Source organism: Myxozyma melibiosi (assembly GCF_037950935.1).
Source record: "Myxozyma melibiosi strain Phaff 52-87 chromosome Unknown BZA70scaffold_9, whole genome shotgun sequence".
Taxonomy (NCBI): Eukaryota; Fungi; Ascomycota; class Lipomycetes; order Lipomycetales; family Lipomycetaceae; genus Myxozyma; species Myxozyma melibiosi.
The window spans coordinates 533,929-551,798 of record NW_027042923.1 but is presented as its reverse complement, the minus strand read 5'-3'; the positions used below and the strand labels follow the sequence as shown (position 1 = coordinate 551,798).

Genomic DNA, 17,870 nt, shown 5'->3' with positions numbered 1-17,870 from the left:
GTCTATCCTTCTGCCAGACCAAAGTTGACAGGAATTATAGTTGATTGGCCACTGCGACATTATGACTCGAAGCAATGAATAAATAAGTGAGCCGCAGACGGCGGCGGTACTGTGCTTTGACCGTAGTTTGATATCGATTCCAGCGAAATTGCTTGTAAGAGATTCTTAAATATCGCAGATTCAGGTCTTTCTTGGCTTTAGCTTTAGGTGCTCATATTTTATATGTACGGTGTGTAGAAATGGCTGACCGACTCTTAGACGGTCCATGCTTATCCTAGCACTTTCTGTACATGAAAGTCCCAGGCTTTTGTGGTTGTGGGCACAAGCCAGTTTCAGGTATTAATACCACGATAGGTACAGTCTATCTTTGAGATTTTTCTATGTAAGGCGGTAACACTTTGAGACGATTCAGTTAATTGTGGAGAAATATTAATGACGTTGGTGCAGTTCATTAGTAGAGACTCGACTTTGTTAGACTTCTTCTACCCCTGAATCTCTAATCGCACAAGACGCCGATTTTACCGACTTGTGCTCTTTTAATTTGATGCACGCTCACTGCTCGTTACTTTGGGAGCCATATTTAAAAGCTACATCAATAACCCGCACCAAAAGCAGAATCTGAATGCCTTCCGTTACCTCAGGCATTCCAATCCCCGAGCACTTGTGGCCTAGATGGACAACACAGGAGCTAGAGAGTCAATTGTCTGACTTGGCAGCGCTTGCGGCGAATGGTAAGGACTTGCTTGTGACCACCGGACAACCACTGCTTGGAAAGGGACGATTGAGAGCTGACTGGTAGCAAAAATACAGAAAATGAACGACAGAGATTTTCGGAACGGTCCGCGTTAATCAATGAGATTGTTGCGAAGCTTGAAAGCACTTACACAGAGCCATCTGTGCGATTTCAGTGCTTGCGGGTGCTGGGCAACGTATGCGCTGACAATAGTAAGAGCGTCTACAAATTCCACCCAACAGCCAAAGCGAGTAGTATTACTGATGCTTTTTAGACTTGAATCGAAATCTTGTGATGAGCGTGCCGGGGTTTGTCGATGCTCTTGATAGTTGCTGGTCTGGTCCAGATGAGAAGCTGCGCAATACAGCAATTATAGTCGCGTTTAATTTCTGCAACGACTACGGTATGTGGTTCTCCACAATTTGGGAAAAGAAGACATTGAACATGGAAAATCTTTCTAACGTTGTTCTTGATGGTAACAGATGTGGCACAAAGTTTCCTGGTGAAGGCGAGGAATGACGTGTTGGGCCTGCTTGTGTCAATGCTGGCCAATATACATGACGAGGCTACTGCTGCATACGTGCTTCGTCTTATGGAGTTCCTGATCCTGAACGGTAAGAATTTATTTTCTATTTTTCGATCAATGGATACAGGTCATTAACAAACTGATTTTACAGAGGCATTCACAGAGAATAAGCTGCGGCCAGACGCACTTCCAGTCATTCTCCGCGCCATTCCAGCGAGCGAGGTTGCAGATAATATCATCTTGATTTCGACGCTGTTAACCTTCGAGTCGTTTCGTTTGCAGACATTGAAAAACAACTATGCGGACTTGATACTGTTATGCGAGAAATATGAACTTCTTATTGACACAGAGGACGTCGATGCTTTAAAGGTTATACTCGGAGACTTCAGTAATATTTCTGGCATGGATGTTTTCTCTGCCGAGTCAATACCTGAGAGTTTGGTTGAACTGTGGGAGAGGTGGATCAGTTTATATGATAACCGCGCTCAAACTTCATATCTTCGTGTGGCCGGATTAACATTCATCGGCAACTTGTGCACCAATGGTAAGTGGAATAGTCCTTTGCAATCTCGATAGCGCCGAGACTTGATTTGGCTAACCATGTTGTTACTTTAGAAACTGCATGTGTATATATGGTAAACTCCAGAAACACTCATATCAGCGCGATATCGATAATTAAAAACTCCAATTCGACCGCAAATGAGATGTACTCAGCTGCAGGCTTGCTCAAAAATCTAGCCATCAGTGGTATGGCCCGGCCAGATTATTTTATAAATTATCTTTCATTGTCTCACTGACTTGCTGCTATTTAGATAAAAATAAGAGAACACTAGTACAGAGCGATGTGTTCTCTGCGATCGGGAGGCTGCTGGAATGCGACGAATCCCCGCAGGTTATCTTTTCCGCCCTGGGTTTATTACGCGTGGTCTTGAGCAATTCATGTACGTCAGCATTTTCTCACTCTAGCCTTGATATACGGGATAATGCTAACCTAGCTCTTTTGATTATTGAAGACGAGAATGCTCATGATTTCGTCTCAACCGACTACAAGAACGTCTTTTTGACGAAGGCTGTGCAATTACACTCGCAGCACTCAGAGAAATCTATCCGGTTGGAGACGTCAAGACTTTTCTGCACGCTTATAAGATCATTATCGCTGAAGTCAGATCAGGATCTTGATTTGGTGACGACAATAGCGCCAGAAAACACAGAGACAAAACTGACGACAGTTCTCTCGATGATCCTAAGCCTACTGAACGAGGAGCAGCACCGTCGGATTTTATCCTCCGAGGCTCTATTCTCGCTAGCGCTAGTTGCCCGAGATTCAAAAGCGGCAGCTGCAGTTGCAGAGATACTAGATAACTCCAGCGATTTGTCGGGGAAAGTCCGCGAGATTTTTACAAGCACCGAGTTTGATGATAAGGTGAAGGATAACGCGAAAACGCTAATGCTTGTCGTGGGACAAGCTGCTACGGAGGGTGGTAATGCCTATAAAATATATAAAGAGCTTGCGCGGGATGTCTAGTGAACATGTTTGGGTATCAATTGATGGATTTATAGATTGTACAAATAAAAAAGACTCAACAGGGATCATAATGCCATTCCATTGCGTGCCCAGGGACGCCCACCTAATCTGATGTAGGGCTAGGGCGGTCGCTCGAGATTATAAGAGGGTCCGAGAGTCGGAACTGATAAGTTATCGTATCCTGCTTCTCACCATTCTCTCAAGTTTCCAATTGACTCAATTGCTGATTAAACATGGCCTCCTACGAATCGTCATCCTGCTGCACTAAGGGATACAAGCACAGTGGTACCCCCACTGGTGAAATTGTCACCTTCGAAGACGTTGATATTTACGTCGCTAAGCCCACCACCGAGGCACCCACCAGAGCCGTGATCTATCTTGCCGATATCTTTGGCATGCCGTTCTTGAACCACAAGATCATCTCGGACAACTTTGCCAAGCAGGGATATCTTGCGATCTTGCCCAACCTCTTTGGCGATGACCCGGCTCCGTTCCCCATGCCTGCGGAGTTTGACTTCCCCAGCTGGAGAGCGGTCCACAACATCGAGTACACCGAGCCGATCATCGAGAAGGCGTTTGAGTACACAAAGAAGGAATTCCCTTCTGTGACCCAGTTCTTCTCTGTTGGCTACTGTTTTGGAGGAAAGTACGTTGTTCGTCTGCTCGACGAGGGAAAGCTTGATGGCGGTTTCATTGCCCACCCGTCGTTTGTTACCGAGCCTGAGCTCCGTGCTATTAAGGGTCCTCTTTCCATCGCGGCTGCCGGTAAGTGAAGATCAAGAAGATCGCTCAATTGATGTTCTAAACAAGACTAATCATAAATTATGAACAAACAGAGACCGACCACCTCATGCCTGAGGAGCAGCGCCATCTGACTGAGAAGGTGCTGAAGGAGATTGGCGCGACTTACCTTCTGACTCTGTACTCGTCTGTCGAGCACGGATTCGCTGTTCGCGGCGACCCCAGCGACCCGGTTACTATGTGGGCACACGAGGCTGCGTTCTACCAGGCTGTCCAGTGGTTCAACCGCTTCTCGAAATAAGTCTGAACATTACAGTCGATCAGCGATTAAGTCTGATGGAGATGTTCTTTCTTGGATTGAGGCTACTTGGGATCGGATACATGTGATTGCAAGATCTCAGTTAGACTACTTAGAATAATAAACTGTTGGAACCATCCGCCTAATAATTATTTATACAGAGCAAAATTTAGAAACCCCATTTGTTTTCAGGACAATCAGTTACACCAACTGACCTGCTCTATAGACACTAGAAACCAACAGACACATCCATCACTCGCTTATTTCTGCTTTCACTGTTTGTGTATGCAGTTTGTTCAGCTCTTAGCAAGAAGCCACATCAATACGAACTGGCACACAAAACTGTAGGCAAAGAGGAATTGTATCCGACGTTGTCGCTGCCTGTTGGTGGTAGTCATGGACGAGCCGTTCATCGAGGATTCGGGGAGGACGACGTACTTCAGTGAGCGCAACTGATAATATGAACAGGTTAGCAACAGCGCAAAGATCAATCAGATCATAGGGTGTCGTTGACATACCAAAAAGAAGGCATTTGCCGCAAATGTATACAATAAAACGGTGTATTTAACAAAGTAACCAGGAACCAGGGCACCCGCGATCATGGTCATAATAACCCTGTATTGCAGCCAATTAGCATGATGATCTGACGATATCTATCAGCATAACAAGGAAAAGCATACCCAATAAACTTGTATCCACTATACGCCACCAAGTCTAGGATCTGCGACTCGTTCGAAATGCTAAGGAGGTAGCACCCGAGCTTCAATCCCAAGATCTCAAAGATCACGATTGCGAATGCCATTGAAGAGATGTACCCCAGCAGCTCAGGATGGAAGTCGCCCTTAATTCCTGCCAGAATCGACGAAAGTAGGATGTAGGTGGTGAAAGCCATTACTATGAAATTGTTGACGCGTTAGATTGGGAGACTCCGGACTGTATACAGCACAGAAACGAAGCTTACCTGGTATGTACATGTCAGGCGCGTTGATGTCCTCTCTTGGGGGCATGTAACCTTCAACCGCACCAGACACTTCCGATCGTTTAGGTTGCCGAGACCAGGGCTATTGAAGAGAAGATGTCAGTCTTATCGTCCAAGTTGATCATCCATCAAAAGCGGCCTGAATCAGAACTAACCTTATGTCGCCAGGGGAAGACAACGAGGGACAGTTTGCTCGCAACGTAACGGTTCGAGACGTTGAAATATGTCCGCAGTGTTGGCATAGAAAGCGACATGAATCGCCCAAAGTTCTGCTCGACGTATTCCTGGCCAGCTAATACGGCATTTCGGCCAACCTGAAGTCCGACCTGGGCGGTGGTATCGTTAAACAGGTTGTATCCTCCACTAGCGCTACCAGGCACGTAACCAGACGATGCAGCGGGCACAGCGCCTGCTTGCGGCATATACGGATTCGTGTTTACAGACCGTCCATGCTGCTGTTGCTGTATTGGTGGAGGAGGGGATCGCATGGGTGGAATGGGATGCTGAGGGACGGGATGATGGAGGGGTGGAGATGCCGGAGTATGATGTGGTTGGTACATGGTCGGAGAGGATGCGATCTGCGCGAGTATCTAGTTTGCTGCGCGGTCAAAAGCACAAGCAGGAGATACTATGCAGCACTGGATTGATGACGATACGAAAGGGATCAGGAAGTGGAAAGCAGAAGGGGGACTGGTTGGTGAAGATGGGAATCGAGGGCGTATCAGTGATGTTGCAGGACTGAATCTACGCGCGCCGCAGTAGCTGTGAGCACAGTAAAATTGACCTTTGTAGAAAACTGGGAGTTGGCAATTGGAAAGAGAAAAGTCAGCACGCTCTGTGAAATTTTCCTTTTCTATTTCACAAGGAATATCTCTCGATTCAGGTTTCAGTCTTTATAACTGATATCAGAGAAGAGAAGAAAACTGCTACTCTGGGATTAGAAGGTTAAAAACGGTGTATTTTGCTTTCGTGTCCGGTATCTGGATTTCTTCTACGCACGCGTTCAATTTTTTTTTGTGTTAGCTTCAGTGCTTCAGCAGTAGCCTATAATGCCTAAGAACAAAGGAAAGGTGAGTTTTTGACGAGATCATGGCTGTCATCATTGTTGAGAGTGATTTACTAATGGTTATTTTGTGTAGGGAGGAAAGGTAAGCTCGCCACAAAACGAGTGTTTAAATCTTGCCGCAAGCCAGCATGAACCACTGTTCTAGCTGTGGCAGCGGAAATAGAGTCACAAAAACAGAAATCTGACTGGAGAACTTATATAGAATCGTCGGAGAGGAAAGAACGAGAACGACAACGAGAAGCGTGAGCTTACGTTCAAGGAAGATGGACAGGGTGAGTTGCCAGCAAGGGGGATCATCGCAGAGTCACAAGAAATGGTTTTGCTGACGAGTTTTTGGTAATCTACAGAATACGCCCAAGTGACCAAGATGCTTGGAAACGGACGTCTTGAGGCCCAGTGCTTTGACGGTGAGAAGCGACTAGCACATATCCGAGGAAAGCTGCGCAAGAAGGTGCGTTGTCGATCTTGAAGAAATTGTTCAGAGAAAGAAGCGGTAGTGCTGACGAAACTTATCTTGTTGTTTGCAGGTGTGGATCAACCAGGGCGATATTATTCTCCTGTCTCTTCGTGAGTTCCAGGATGATCACAGTGATGTTATTCTCAAGTACAACGCGGACGAAGCGCGAAGTCTGAAGAGTTACGGCGAGCTGGTACGTTGTATCTGTGTTATGAGAAGAGAGACTTGCTTTGATGGCGCTTGCAGCATTAAACTAACGTGTCTGAATTATAATAGCCCGAGACTGCGAAGATCAACGAGACCGATACTTATGGTCACGAGGGTGATGAGGAGTGCAACTTCGAGTTCGACATTGACGAGATCTAAAAGGAGCAAAGAGAGAAAAAGTGGACAAGAGTTTACTTATCTTGTTTCACAGATGAAGGCAGTGATAAGGACAGGTTTTTTTGTTTAGTGTCGGCTGGTTGATCGTCTGAAAAGGAAGGTGACTGGTTTTGAATGCGTGGCATATATTGTTTGTTCTTACGTTTTGTTCGTATCGGGCGTTTGTTCTCAGTCCAAGTTTGTACGATTTCCTGCGACTGAGCATATTGCTTTTAGTAAATGCATCATACTGAATAAATAAAGAATCTGCTCCTTCTTGAATGAATAATGCATAGATTTCTAAATCGGTCTGATATGTGCGGTTAGGGTTCTACGTTGACTTTCCGGATCCGACGATCTGGATGCCTCGCGAACGTGCTGCTCAAATCCGCGATGCAGCAGCAACAGCAGCAGTTGAGCACTTCAGAGCTATTCGCAGGCACCCAAATGGCTTTGCACGAAGATTCCTGTCTCGGTCTGACGTCCGCGTCCTCGACGACGTCGCTCGTCGGGCTGCCGGGCGCGCGCCGTCACCATCACGGCGCGCATGGACTCCCAACCTCGAGCTCATCGACCTTGTCACTGTACGCACTTCCCCGCACAATGTCCGGCTTCGACATAAATTCGCTGCCAGAGTCGGAGCAAATGTCGCATTTGGTGAGCACTTTGCGCAAGTCTCTGCGCCGGAGCTCAGAGATTCGCCGGGAAATCCAGAAGCTGAGGTTTGAGTACGGCAAGGCTGAGGAGCCGACGCAGGAAGGTAAGTCGGCGATAGCGGTGATCATGATAGCTCTTGTGATGACGGTTTACTGACTTGTTCTCTTTTATGTTATTATTACAGTTACTGCGCACTACGAGGAATCCAAACGGAAACTGGAAATAGATCTACACCGCACAGAGGCCTTTGTGAAGAGGTATACAGCAGCAATCAGTCATCTTTCTGGTATGTGCTCCCAAGCTCCGTCGCTGCTGTCCGGGCCTTCTACTGACCACTACTCCACACAGACATTTCGTGCGAAAACATCCCTGAAGTCGATCTCGCATCCGCGCCGACGTCGCCCACCGCGACCTCATCTCCAGCGATCGACACGCGCCCGCCGCCCGGGCGTCCGGTGTTTGAGCTGCTATAAGCAGTTTTGTGGGATTCCGTGGAATGGGTTTGTAGGCTTTGTTTTTGGACCGGGAATGTTTCTTTTTATCGAGTATCTCTTTGGATCAGGTCGTTGGTTTGTGTATATTTATGCGGTGTCTCTATCTCTCTGTATCATTACGGGCGTTGTCTTTTGTGTTTTTTGTCTGTGTTTGGATCAGTGCTCTACATATTTGTCAGTAGACTATTAATAATACCCACACGCATGATTACATAACATTGTTATTACATAACACTAGTCAACTGCGCTGACTAACATAATGTTAGCTGTGACTGCTTGAAACCCTACACTCAACGAACCCTACAACTCCTCCGAGAGCGCTCCTCCGTCTCGCGTGAGGATCACAGGATTCGGGTCCAATTAGCATTTGTCTCCACAGTCCAGGAAACTCATCCAAAACACTCACAAACACACACACATCATGTCAATCGAAGACGTTACCGATTTGCCCGAGGAGCAGCAGGTTGCCGACGACGCCTCCTCCGTCTCCGGAGACGAGGAGATCCCCGCCGGTGCCTCCGTCTCGGTCTACTCCCGTGGTGAGAAGAAGGCCCGCAAGGCCGTCCTCAAGCTCGGACTGAAGCCCGTCCCTGGCATCACCCGCGTCACCCTCCGCCGCTCCAAGAACATCCTCTTCGTCGTCTCGAACCCCGAAGTCTTCCGATCGGTTTCTTCCGGCTGCTACATCGTCTTTGGCGAGGCCAAGATCGAGGACCTCAGCCAGCAGGCCAACCTCGCCCAACAACTCCAGGCTGCCAGCGCCGCCGACGCCACCGCTGAGGCCGAGACCACCGAGGCTCCCGAGGACAAGGGCAAGGGAAAGGAGAAGGCTGAGGAGGCTCCTGTCGAGGCTGAGCCCGAGGAGGAGGGTGAGGTCGACGAGACCGGACTGTTGGAGAAGGATATTCAGATTGTCATGGCTCAGGCTGCCGTCTCACGGGCAAAAGCCGTCCAGGCTTTGAAGAAGAACGACTCTGACATAGTCAACAGGTGCGTTCAATTGCATTCGATTTACAATATGATGAATTGGTTCAATCAGGTGCTAACTACTTTTCTTTTCTTCTCTAGTATCATGGAGCTCACCAGCTAAATTCTCTCACCCGCTCGTTTACAATTCAGTCTAGAGTAGTCCGGTATTCGGAATGGTCTAAAAAATCAAAATCTAAAAGCTTTATCATCCAAAAGAATCTCTCTTGATCACGAACTGAGTAATCATCTTTTGTATTATTAAACCCTCAAACACCGACTACGCCAGTCAATGTCCCTCTAAATTACATGCTTTCACACTCTGCAAAAGAACACATATCAAAGTAATAAGAAATGGTCTTGATTCCTTTGACTATTTATTGGTAGTAACGATGAAAGGAGGCGCGCGTGTAGAAATTAATTGGATGACCATTAAGACAAACAAACTCGAAAGCACCAATCGCCTATCCTATGCGTATATTTGGAACATGAATACGAAGATCCCAGTTCCTCTTCCTCTCCTTCACACATTCTAGGCCTCAGTCTCTGAAGGCGCAGCGTAGGTCTGTGTCCACTCCTTGGCTATATTACATCGAAAGAGAGGCAGATTAGCACATGTCACAGGATTTGATAACTAATGTCAGATCTTACCAGTAGCGATAGCAGCACGCTCGTCTTCTTTCCACCGCTGAGCAACATCGTTTGCAAGCGGATCATCCTGTAGCAGATTAGCATTTAATAATCAAGTCTATGAAGTAGAAGACGTGGAAAGCGGTAGCCTTACAGGATTTGGTGCGCCCAGCAAAGCCTGCACAGATAACAGAATCGTCCGGATCTGAAGAGCAGGAGACCAGTTGGCTAAAACAATAAGAAAGAGATGCGTTAGTGAATCATAGTATCGTTTGCATGATGGTTGGGTAATGCTTCGTACTCTTCAAGACATCAAGGCAGATTCGTCCGAGCTTGTCGATATTTGGGTGGTAGATTTTTGTCAAGAACCGGACTTTGGGAGCAACCATGGGATACTCTTCAGGAAGGAAAAGCTCTAGCTTGAAGACACCGCCTATTATTAATGCAGATGTAAGTAAGTCGTTCTGTCAGCCACCGAGCGCATCAGCGCAGTAGCGTATCCCAACGCAGAGCCCATAGCAGGCACAAACATCTTGATATACCTTCATATGGCGACTGTGATGGCCCATCGACAGTAACGTCAAAGTATCGCATATTCTCCTCATGTGGAACGGCGGTGATTCCAGGAACCGGATCGCTGACTAGACGCTCGGTTTCCTATTGATTCTTGGTATCAGCCCGCGACTGTTCTTTGCCGCACTAAATTACAGCCCTGCAAGCTAAAAAGACGCACCTTGATGATCCGTTTAGGAAGAGACATGATTCGGTTGTAGGATATAAGAGATATCTGCAGTACTAAACTGTGGTAACCTAGTGGATGCAGAACCAGCAGCGACGGTCAGAACACTTTCGAAACACCAAACAGACCACAAGCCCACAGTCACAATACACCAAACAACAACAGCCACAGTACTTACGACAAACACCAAATCCTCGGGCTCGGTATCGGTATCTGGAGTCGAGCAACAGTCTGCGGACGCGGGGAGAAGGATCACTGCGGAACGTCATTTGCGTCTCTCGGCCACTCTGCCGCCGACTCCGGATCGCGGGGTTTGTACCTGTTTGCTCACTTTTATCTCCAACAATACCTGCTCGGACCCACCACCTTTGCGCGTCTGTTTGGACGAATATCTGTGTTTTATAATAGACAGAGAATGATTGACTACTTCTCTGTGTTCACCACCGGCGGTATCGTGCTCTGGCAGAAGTGCTACCAGCCGGTGTCGGCCAACATCCTCGACTCGCTCGTCGCTGATATTTTTATCGAGGACCGACGCGGCAAGGCTGGCTCGGACAGCTCGATGACGAAGGACAGGTACACCGTCAAATGGACCTCGTCAAACGACTTTGGTATTATTATCGTGGTATGTTGGCGCTTTGGTAGTTGTTACTATATATCAGAATATCAGTCCTGTGTGCTAATGATCTATCCTACAGGCGGTCTACCAGTCATTGTTGCAGATTACCTTCATCGATGAGCTTCTAGCCAGTGTCAAAAAGCTCTTCACGACCCTCTACGCCGACGAGTTGAAAGCTAAGGACTCGGATCATTTGCCAGTCTGCCACTTTGGAGATTATTTCGACGTTCGGTATGCCGAATTAGAGAAATCAACTGCCGGGCGCAAGCCAGTTTCTGCCGTGGCCGCAGCCGCTGCCGCTGCTGACGACGCTGAAGAAGATAGTGAAGATGCTGGACTGAAGAGCGAAGACTTGGAAAAAGATGAGCTTGAACCTGCGCGCAATGGGGCGGGTAGCAAATCACCCAAGCCGCTCAAACTGTCTGGATTGGCCAAGCGCGGCGGTCGTCGGGGCGGACGCGGTGGCAGTAAATCCGCTAGTCCTATGAGTCGGGAGTCTTCTAATGGCGACGACTCGTCAAAGAAAAGCGCAAAGAAGAAACTGCGAAAGTGGGATGCCGACGGTACTGCGCGCGATGTTTCGGACGACGAAGGACCGTTGGATTTCTCGGCTAGCAAGAAGGCGAATGGCAGTGCACCGGATGATGACTCGGCCGTTAACAGTCAATTACTCGAAGATGCTGATGTTTCGAAGTGGGGATCTAAAACAAAGTCTGGTGATTTTGTTTTGAAAGATCTGTCCAGTGAAATCAACTCGATCTTGGCTTCCTCCGATGAGAAGTCCGACAACTCATCTGGATCTGTTCTTTCTTCCGGTTTTGGCTATTTCCGCAACATCATCGGCAGCAAGGTTTTATCTGAGGCTGACATGGAGAATGCGCTTAACGGGATGAAGGATCATCTGATGAAGAAAAACGTGGCGCCGGAGGTTGCTCAGCATTTGTGTGATGTTGTCCGAAAGAGTCTTGTTGGTACGAAAACTGGGAGCTGGACATCGATCGAGAAGACGGTCCGCGTTGCGATGGAAGATGCGCTTCGTAAGATTTTGACTCCGTCTACCTCGGTCGATCTACTCCATGAGATTCAAAGAGTCAAATCAGGGTCCTCAGCGCGGCCGTATGTCATCTCTGTCGTTGGTGTGAACGGTGTCGGCAAATCTACAAATTTGTCCAAGATTGCCTACTGGTTACTTCAAAACGACATGAAGCTTCTTATTGCTGCCTGTGATACCTTCAGATCCGGTGCGGTCGAGCAACTTCGCGTCCACGCCCGCAATCTCAAGAAGCTGACCGAGCGAGAAGGTGGCAAGATTGAGCTTTTCGAGAAAGGCTACGGAAAAGATGCGGCGGTGATTGCTCGGGACGCTATTGCGTACGGAAACGAGCAAGGCTATGACGTTGTCTTGATTGATACCGCCGGTCGTCGCCATAACGACACACGTTTGATGTCGTCGCTGGAAAAGTTCGCCAAATATGCCAATCCTGATAAGATCGTCATGGTGGGCGAGGCACTCGTCGGCACTGACTCGGTGCAGCAGGCTCGGAACTTCAACGCTGCCTTCGGTCCTAACCGGAACCTCGATTTTTTCCTGATCAGCAAATGCGATACGGTGGGCGATATGATTGGAAGTATGGTCAATATGACGTATTCTACTGGAATTCCGGTGCTGTTTGTGGGCACTGGCCAGATGTATACTGATTTGCGTACCCTGTCTGTTCCGTGGGCGGTTAACATGCTTATGTCGTGAGTTACTATAGCACATTGGAAGTCAGGGACACGTTTATTGTTCTAAGTTAATTGAACACTCTATATGATTTCACTTCTCCATTAAGTCATAATAGTAAAAGACAGCCCATTAGGTTACTTAAAATCTGCGGGCCTATAATGACGCAATTCTCAATATTAGTAAACGTGTTTACAGATAATCTAGCAGTTGATGAATACGTACCATCTCGAATCCCTCGTTTTTGTAGCCACCTTGACAACGAAAAATTAGCATGGCACTCATGATACTATGAGATAAAGAATGGGGTCTCTTACATTTGATGTAAAACGCTTCGTTATGAGGCGAGCAATCCAAAATATTCTTCGGTGGAACGTTAGTAGATCAACACATAGGGCAGAGATGTTGACGCACCTTATAGCAGCCGGCTTTTTTGCCAATGAAATCGAGGGCGTGGATAACCTTGATTCCGAGTTTCTTTCCCTGCTCGGATTTGGCAACCGCGATGTCTTCTATATGACCGACTAATCCACATTCGTGTATGCTGTATCAAAGTAAGATTCCGTTAGACCAGGCATTCTGAAGCAATCGTGTTTGTACTTACAATTTGTGCTCGACAAGCAAAGTTCCGACGGCAACAACCTTTCCAGTTGCTATTTTCTCAATGACGATATTAAAATATTCTCCCTCTCGCGACTTGATGAATGCGATCTGAGAATCAAAAACCTCCTTGCTGATGTTGCCCACCGTGGTGAGATCACTAAGCACGTCGAGGTACCCGTTCTCGTAGTCAGAAGTCTGTAGCGGACGCAGCTTGTACTCAGGAGCCAGAGCTGAGCTGATCTCGGGAGAGATGAAGTCTAGCGAGAATAGCGGGTCCATTGCGATGTGTTTGTCTTTGTTTGAGAGAGGAGGAAGGCGAGATGGATGCCTGGGATTTCTAAATAAAGGAGCCTCTTCAAGAGCCTCTCGCCTTCCCCTGAAAATAGAGTTGGTAACTAGAACCTTAATTCAGACTTCCGTTCAACAAGTTCGCCCCGATAAATGACTGCGCGGCTGTCTTCCCCAAACACCTTTGAAGGTCGTCGACAGCCTTGCAGAACTCGACGATGGCGGTTGTAGCAGATAAGGACGCATTCACCGAGGAGCGGATTGAAATCCCGTTCTCGCTCCCGTCGACTTCGTCGGAGGGCGCGATTGTGGGAACGCTGACCACCCCGCGCAGGCCGTCCTATCCGCCCACTCAGTTTGTGCTGATCATGCACGGCTTTGGCGGACATAAGAATTACTGCTATCAGAAGTTGCTGGCACATAGACTTGCACAGGACGACTTGGGGTTTTGCTCGTTTAGGTTTGATTTTAGGAATTGTGGGGAGAGTGCTGAGATTGAGAGTTCGGCGGGGAGAACGTTGGATGATGATATTTCTGATATCAGGGACGTCGTTACGTTTTTTAGAGCAACGAAGGGGATGGAAGTGGTCGCGTCAGTAGCTCACTCGAGAGGTACATTTTCAAACTTCTTTGTGTATACTAGAGACGAATGTTAACACTTTTGCAGGAAACATCGCCTCTTTCATCTACTCTCTCCGCTACAATCATACCTTTCCCTACTACGTCAACTGCAGCTCACGATTCCGCACCGAGCTCATTATCGAGAAAGCAAAGAACGCCAACCCAAACTGGGAACAAGACGGAGGCTACTGGGCCACCGTACCGCGCTACATGAAGACCAAGCGCGTGCTGATTCCGGCTTCTGAAACGCTCAGTCTTGCAGAACCAGATATGACTTCCCTCGTTAATCTTTCAGAATGTGCAAGTTTTCTGTCTGTGTACGGACTTAACGATGGCACATTGTTTGTAGAAGACTCTGCAAAGTATGCAAATTTACTCGGTGCGCGCCATACACTGCATTACGTTCGCAAGGGTGATCATAACTTCTACGGCCTGGATCCAGAATCTGGCGAGCGCGTGAGTTATAATCCTGAAGTCGTGCGGGTTATCGCAGACTGGCTTTCGCCAGAATCGCGCCGGCAGCGGTTTGTTAAGCAAAGCAGTCGAGCGTTGAAGATTAATAGTCGGTTTAAAAATATAGAAGGGGTGGTGAATTTCAGAGATCTCGGAGGGTGGAAGGTGCCAGCAAAAGGGAAGAAGGTTCGGTCGGGCATGATATACAGAGCTGCGTCGCTTCACTCTTTGACAGAGAATGGCGAGCGTCAATTGAAGGCCTTGGGGATTGCAAAGGCTTTTGATCTACGATCCGCTTCGGAGTGCGAAAAGAACGGTATCTACTCCATCGAGGGTATCGAGCGGATACACACCCCGCTGGGAAAAGAGCCCCACGATCAATCCGCGCTCGACACGTCCACGAAATTGCTACAGCTGAGTACCGGCGTAGACGGGTACATTAACCTTTATCGCGAGATTCTCCAGGACGGGAAACTTGCGTACCGGACGATTTTCGAGCACGTGCTGAAGTACCCGTCGCAGCCGTTTGTGGTTCACTGTACTGCGGGAAAAGATCGGACTGGTGTATTTTGCGCGCTGGTTCTAGAGCTCTGTGGCATTGATCGGGATGTTATATCAAGGTATCTGTTGCCCTCTGCCTGTTTTAACAGACGACAAAGTAGGAAAGTCGCTAACCAGTATTACTCTGATAATGAAGAGAATATGAGCTCACGAGAATCGGCATAGCGTCCAAGTTTGAGCAAGTGATACAGAATTTCTCTCTCAAATATCCAGAGGTCACAGATAGGGCGAAGCTGGAGTCGATGATCAGCTCAACGTATGTATCTTGTCCTATTTCTTCGCTAGTATGTTGTTCTGATGTTAAAATTTTTGTCTAGCTACGAGACGATGTATAAAACGCTAGTGATGCTAGACGAAGAGTTTGGTGGTGTACAGTTTTATCTTACAGAGTATCTAGGATTCTCGCAGGACGAGATATCACAGATCAGGGATAATCTTTTGGAAGGTTAGACTTCACACAAGTCAAATCATTTAAAAGATTGAGTAATTATCATCAGCAGCATTAATAGGCTCCAGATAGCAAGCTATTCACACACCAACAAACAGATGAAAACAAGCAAAACATAAGGCATAATATACAGCTATCTAGATTAAACTCATAGTCGATAGGATATATTTACATGATTTTCTCTATCTCGTACACCAGCATGACTTCGGTCGCAGTTCCTTCCCACCCTCTATTACCGCCCGTGGTAATCATGTACTTACCCGTCTGGTCTATCAGAACGTCCGAGATTGTGCCGCCGTGATGACCGGGTACGATCAGGAAAGGCACTTTACTTGTGACGCTCGAGGATTGTGACGTGCTCGATGCCGCGGACTGTTGCAGATCGTATAAGCGGATGTTGTCGAACGACGCACAGACTAAGTGTCGTCCGTTCGGCATCGGGCTCACGCAAGAAACAGGGCCGGACCCGGCGGGCAGACGTAGTGTCCGCGAAGGCTTCTCTAGAGATCCGCGCACCGAGAATTCCTCGACGACGCAGTTTCGGCGACCAAAATAGATGCTGTTGCCGTCGAGAGACCAGCAGGCGCTCGTACACCAGGGAGGAACGCTTGACTGTTGACCTATGTCGGCTATGGGTTTGCCTGATCTTCTGTCCCAGAGTTTTGCCTTTCCGTCGATCGATGCCGATACAAAGACGTTGTTCGACTGCTGCTGGTCCTTTTGGTCACCTTCGCTGGTGTCACCGTTGAGTGAAACGACGACGCTACCACCACCTAATGATGTTGAGGATTCTTTCTGATCCGTTTCCTGCTGTTCGGTCGTCTGCTTTGCTGAATCTGCGTCATTTGCTCCGTTTGTTTGAGCCTGCTCAAACCCTTCAGACTCGTCTTTTTCCGCCTTCAGATCAGAGACAGCGTCTACCATTTCCTCGTCTGGATGATTTTCTGTCGACGCTGCAGCTGAAATCACGTCATGCTGCATCAGTTCACTGCTAACCCCATGCGTTTCCTCGTCGTCGTCGTCGTTGTCTTCTCCAAATAGTGAACCCATCGAATCCGAGTCGTCTTCCTTCTTGTCCATCCCAGCGGCAGCATCGGCGTCATTATCGGCCCCGTTCATTGCTGACATGTCCTCCTTGACGGCCTCCAGATTCTGACTAAACGCACTTGAGGGTACAGTAGTATCAACCTCAGGCCGCCATGCTATAACACTGATCTGTCCCGTACTTCCTGAATAATCCCGCACAACATTCCCTGTATTCAGATCCCACTCGAAAATCTTCTTGTCCCAGCCTCCACTGATGACCGAGGTCTCGTCGCGATTTAACCGCAGCACAGAGACCGCGGACGTGTGCTTTTTGAGGTGTGCGTGGATCCGGCCTTCGGCGTGTCGAATCGACTGTAAAGTAATTCCTCCGGTCTATAGAAAATGTCATAGTCAATAAAAGAGTCACGGGCTAATGAATGACATTGCTCTTACCGAAGTTCCTGACACGAGCCACAAGCATTGTGATTGGACGGCCATCGCGTAAACAGGTGAAATCTGCATCTCGCTGTCTTCGGGGCCTGTTACAACCGTGTCTGGAGAGCGAAAGAAGGTTAGTACGGACTGTTGTATGAAATACAAGTTCTCGCAATGCTGTTTATTAACTGACCATCGGTTTCGGTGGGAATCTCATTCTCCCAATAAGATAGCAATACACCAGCTTTTGTGATACTGTCGGCAAACGGATGCTTCTGCGCGACAGTCAACGGCAGTTTTCCGTTTACTGAGGCAAAGAAGTCAAATTTCCGAATAAACCCGTCTTGACCGCCGGTGAAGATCCATCTCATGCTCTGCGGTAGATCGACGCAGTTGATCGAGGTCGACATTGGCGCCGCGACGTAGGGAGCAATATCGTATGAGGGACAACCGTCGAGGCCTGGGAGGAGCTTGCTTTTCACAAACTGGCGAGAATGAGCGTAGGAGTACAGCCAGGTCGGGTCTTTGTCTATTACTGTGTTTGTGGGATCTTCGTCGTCGACGGACGGGTGCTTGGTCGCGGCACTGCTGGCGGGGTAGTCCTCGTCCTCATCGCCCTGATCTCTTTCCTCACCATCGGCATCGCCATCAGCATCGCCGTCTCCGTCCGCGTCATCTTCATCGTCGTCGTCCACGTCCATTTCACCGTCGGCGTCGGCGTCGGCGTCGCCGTCATTGTCGGCATCGTTGTCGTTATCGTTATCGTTGTTGCCGTCGGCGTCAGACTCGCGCCCCGCCAGCTCGTCGGACTCGCGCTCGTCGTCGGACCGATCTAGAACCGCGTCTTCCTCATCCATTGTTTTTTGTCTTTTCGTGCTGTTGACAGTACGCAGACAGGAGTTAGTTTGTATGCGAAGGA

General features: G+C 48.2%; 11 protein-coding genes across 11 annotated transcripts; 7 read left to right on the top strand and 4 right to left on the bottom strand.

The window, feature by feature from the left end:
* The first annotated feature begins 530 nt into the window (after window positions 1-530).
* Window positions 531-2,848, top strand: BZA70DRAFT_281662 (armadillo-type protein). Its single transcript, XM_064913149.1, has 8 exons — window positions 531-731; window positions 811-945; window positions 1,008-1,136; window positions 1,216-1,347; window positions 1,411-1,803; window positions 1,875-2,006; window positions 2,072-2,200; window positions 2,273-2,848. Exons 1-8 carry the CDS (start codon window positions 623-625, stop codon window positions 2,782-2,784), a joined length of 1,671 nt encoding a protein of 556 aa, XP_064767208.1. The 5' UTR covers window positions 531-622; the 3' UTR covers window positions 2,785-2,848.
* A 24-nt stretch (window positions 2,849-2,872) lies between these two features.
* Window positions 2,873-4,288, top strand: BZA70DRAFT_204027 (dienelactone hydrolase family protein). The gene is made up of 2 exons (XM_064910149.1): window positions 2,873-3,549; window positions 3,621-4,288. Exons 1-2 carry the CDS (start codon window positions 3,018-3,020, stop codon window positions 3,824-3,826), a joined length of 738 nt encoding a protein of 245 aa, XP_064767207.1. The 5' UTR covers window positions 2,873-3,017; the 3' UTR covers window positions 3,827-4,288.
* On the bottom strand, window positions 3,906-5,602 carry BZA70DRAFT_281659 (uncharacterized protein). The gene is made up of 5 exons (XM_064913148.1): window positions 4,958-5,602; window positions 4,785-4,884; window positions 4,504-4,717; window positions 4,342-4,438; window positions 3,906-4,275 (listed from the first exon to the last, which is right to left on the bottom strand). The coding sequence occupies exons 1-5, from the start codon at window positions 5,360-5,362 to the stop codon at window positions 4,120-4,122; spliced, it is 972 nt and encodes a 323-aa protein (XP_064767206.1). The 5' UTR covers window positions 5,363-5,602; the 3' UTR covers window positions 3,906-4,119.
* A 23-nt stretch (window positions 5,603-5,625) lies between these two features.
* On the top strand, window positions 5,626-7,018 carry BZA70DRAFT_281657 (eukaryotic translation initiation factor 1A, X-chromosomal). Its single transcript, XM_064913147.1, has 6 exons — window positions 5,626-5,872; window positions 5,942-5,950; window positions 6,071-6,140; window positions 6,216-6,319; window positions 6,396-6,518; window positions 6,602-7,018. The coding sequence occupies exons 1-6, from the start codon at window positions 5,852-5,854 to the stop codon at window positions 6,689-6,691; spliced, it is 417 nt and encodes a 138-aa protein (XP_064767205.1). The 5' UTR covers window positions 5,626-5,851; the 3' UTR covers window positions 6,692-7,018.
* BZA70DRAFT_281652 (uncharacterized protein) lies at window positions 7,019-8,055 on the top strand. The gene is made up of 2 exons (XM_064913146.1): window positions 7,019-7,448; window positions 7,530-8,055. Exons 1-2 carry the CDS (start codon window positions 7,082-7,084, stop codon window positions 8,027-8,029), a joined length of 867 nt encoding a protein of 288 aa, XP_064767204.1. The 5' UTR covers window positions 7,019-7,081; the 3' UTR covers window positions 8,030-8,055.
* A 205-nt stretch (window positions 8,056-8,260) lies between these two features.
* Window positions 8,261-8,929, top strand: BZA70DRAFT_240392 (nascent polypeptide-associated complex subunit alpha; the record flags this gene model as incomplete). Its single annotated transcript, XM_064910498.1, has 1 exon — window positions 8,261-8,929. The coding sequence occupies one exon, from the start codon at window positions 8,261-8,263 to the stop codon at window positions 8,927-8,929; it is 669 nt and encodes a 222-aa protein (XP_064767203.1).
* Window positions 8,930-9,337: 408 nt separating this feature from the next.
* On the bottom strand, window positions 9,338-10,195 carry BZA70DRAFT_290716 (ubiquitin-conjugating enzyme/RWD-like protein; the record flags this gene model as incomplete). The annotated part of the gene is made up of 6 exons (XM_064914240.1): window positions 9,338-9,387; window positions 9,457-9,523; window positions 9,590-9,663; window positions 9,737-9,868; window positions 9,978-10,092; window positions 10,169-10,195. 6 exons carry the CDS (start codon window positions 10,193-10,195, stop codon window positions 9,338-9,340), a joined length of 465 nt encoding a protein of 154 aa, XP_064767202.1.
* A 394-nt stretch (window positions 10,196-10,589) lies between these two features.
* On the top strand, window positions 10,590-12,540 carry BZA70DRAFT_299763 (signal recognition particle, alpha subunit, N-terminal-domain-containing protein; the record flags this gene model as incomplete). The annotated part of the gene is made up of 2 exons (XM_064914671.1): window positions 10,590-10,799; window positions 10,873-12,540. 2 exons carry the CDS (start codon window positions 10,590-10,592, stop codon window positions 12,538-12,540), a joined length of 1,878 nt encoding a protein of 625 aa, XP_064767201.1.
* Window positions 12,541-12,708: 168 nt separating this feature from the next.
* On the bottom strand, window positions 12,709-13,398 carry BZA70DRAFT_240073 (uncharacterized protein; the record flags this gene model as incomplete). Its single annotated transcript, XM_064910492.1, has 3 exons — window positions 12,709-12,879; window positions 12,931-13,060; window positions 13,121-13,398. 3 exons carry the CDS (start codon window positions 13,396-13,398, stop codon window positions 12,709-12,711), a joined length of 579 nt encoding a protein of 192 aa, XP_064767200.1.
* A 137-nt stretch (window positions 13,399-13,535) lies between these two features.
* On the top strand, window positions 13,536-15,575 carry BZA70DRAFT_203863 (protein-tyrosine phosphatase-like protein). Its single transcript, XM_064910147.1, has 4 exons — window positions 13,536-14,019; window positions 14,075-15,101; window positions 15,179-15,298; window positions 15,360-15,575. The coding sequence occupies exons 1-4, from the start codon at window positions 13,626-13,628 to the stop codon at window positions 15,490-15,492; spliced, it is 1,674 nt and encodes a 557-aa protein (XP_064767199.1). The 5' UTR covers window positions 13,536-13,625; the 3' UTR covers window positions 15,493-15,575.
* An 83-nt stretch (window positions 15,576-15,658) lies between these two features.
* Window positions 15,659-17,808, bottom strand: BZA70DRAFT_290712 (WD40-repeat-containing domain protein; the record flags this gene model as incomplete). Its single annotated transcript, XM_064914239.1, has 3 exons — window positions 15,659-16,909; window positions 16,970-17,070; window positions 17,145-17,808. The coding sequence occupies 3 exons, from the start codon at window positions 17,806-17,808 to the stop codon at window positions 15,659-15,661; spliced, it is 2,016 nt and encodes a 671-aa protein (XP_064767198.1).
* Window positions 17,809-17,870: the final 62 nt, after the last annotated feature.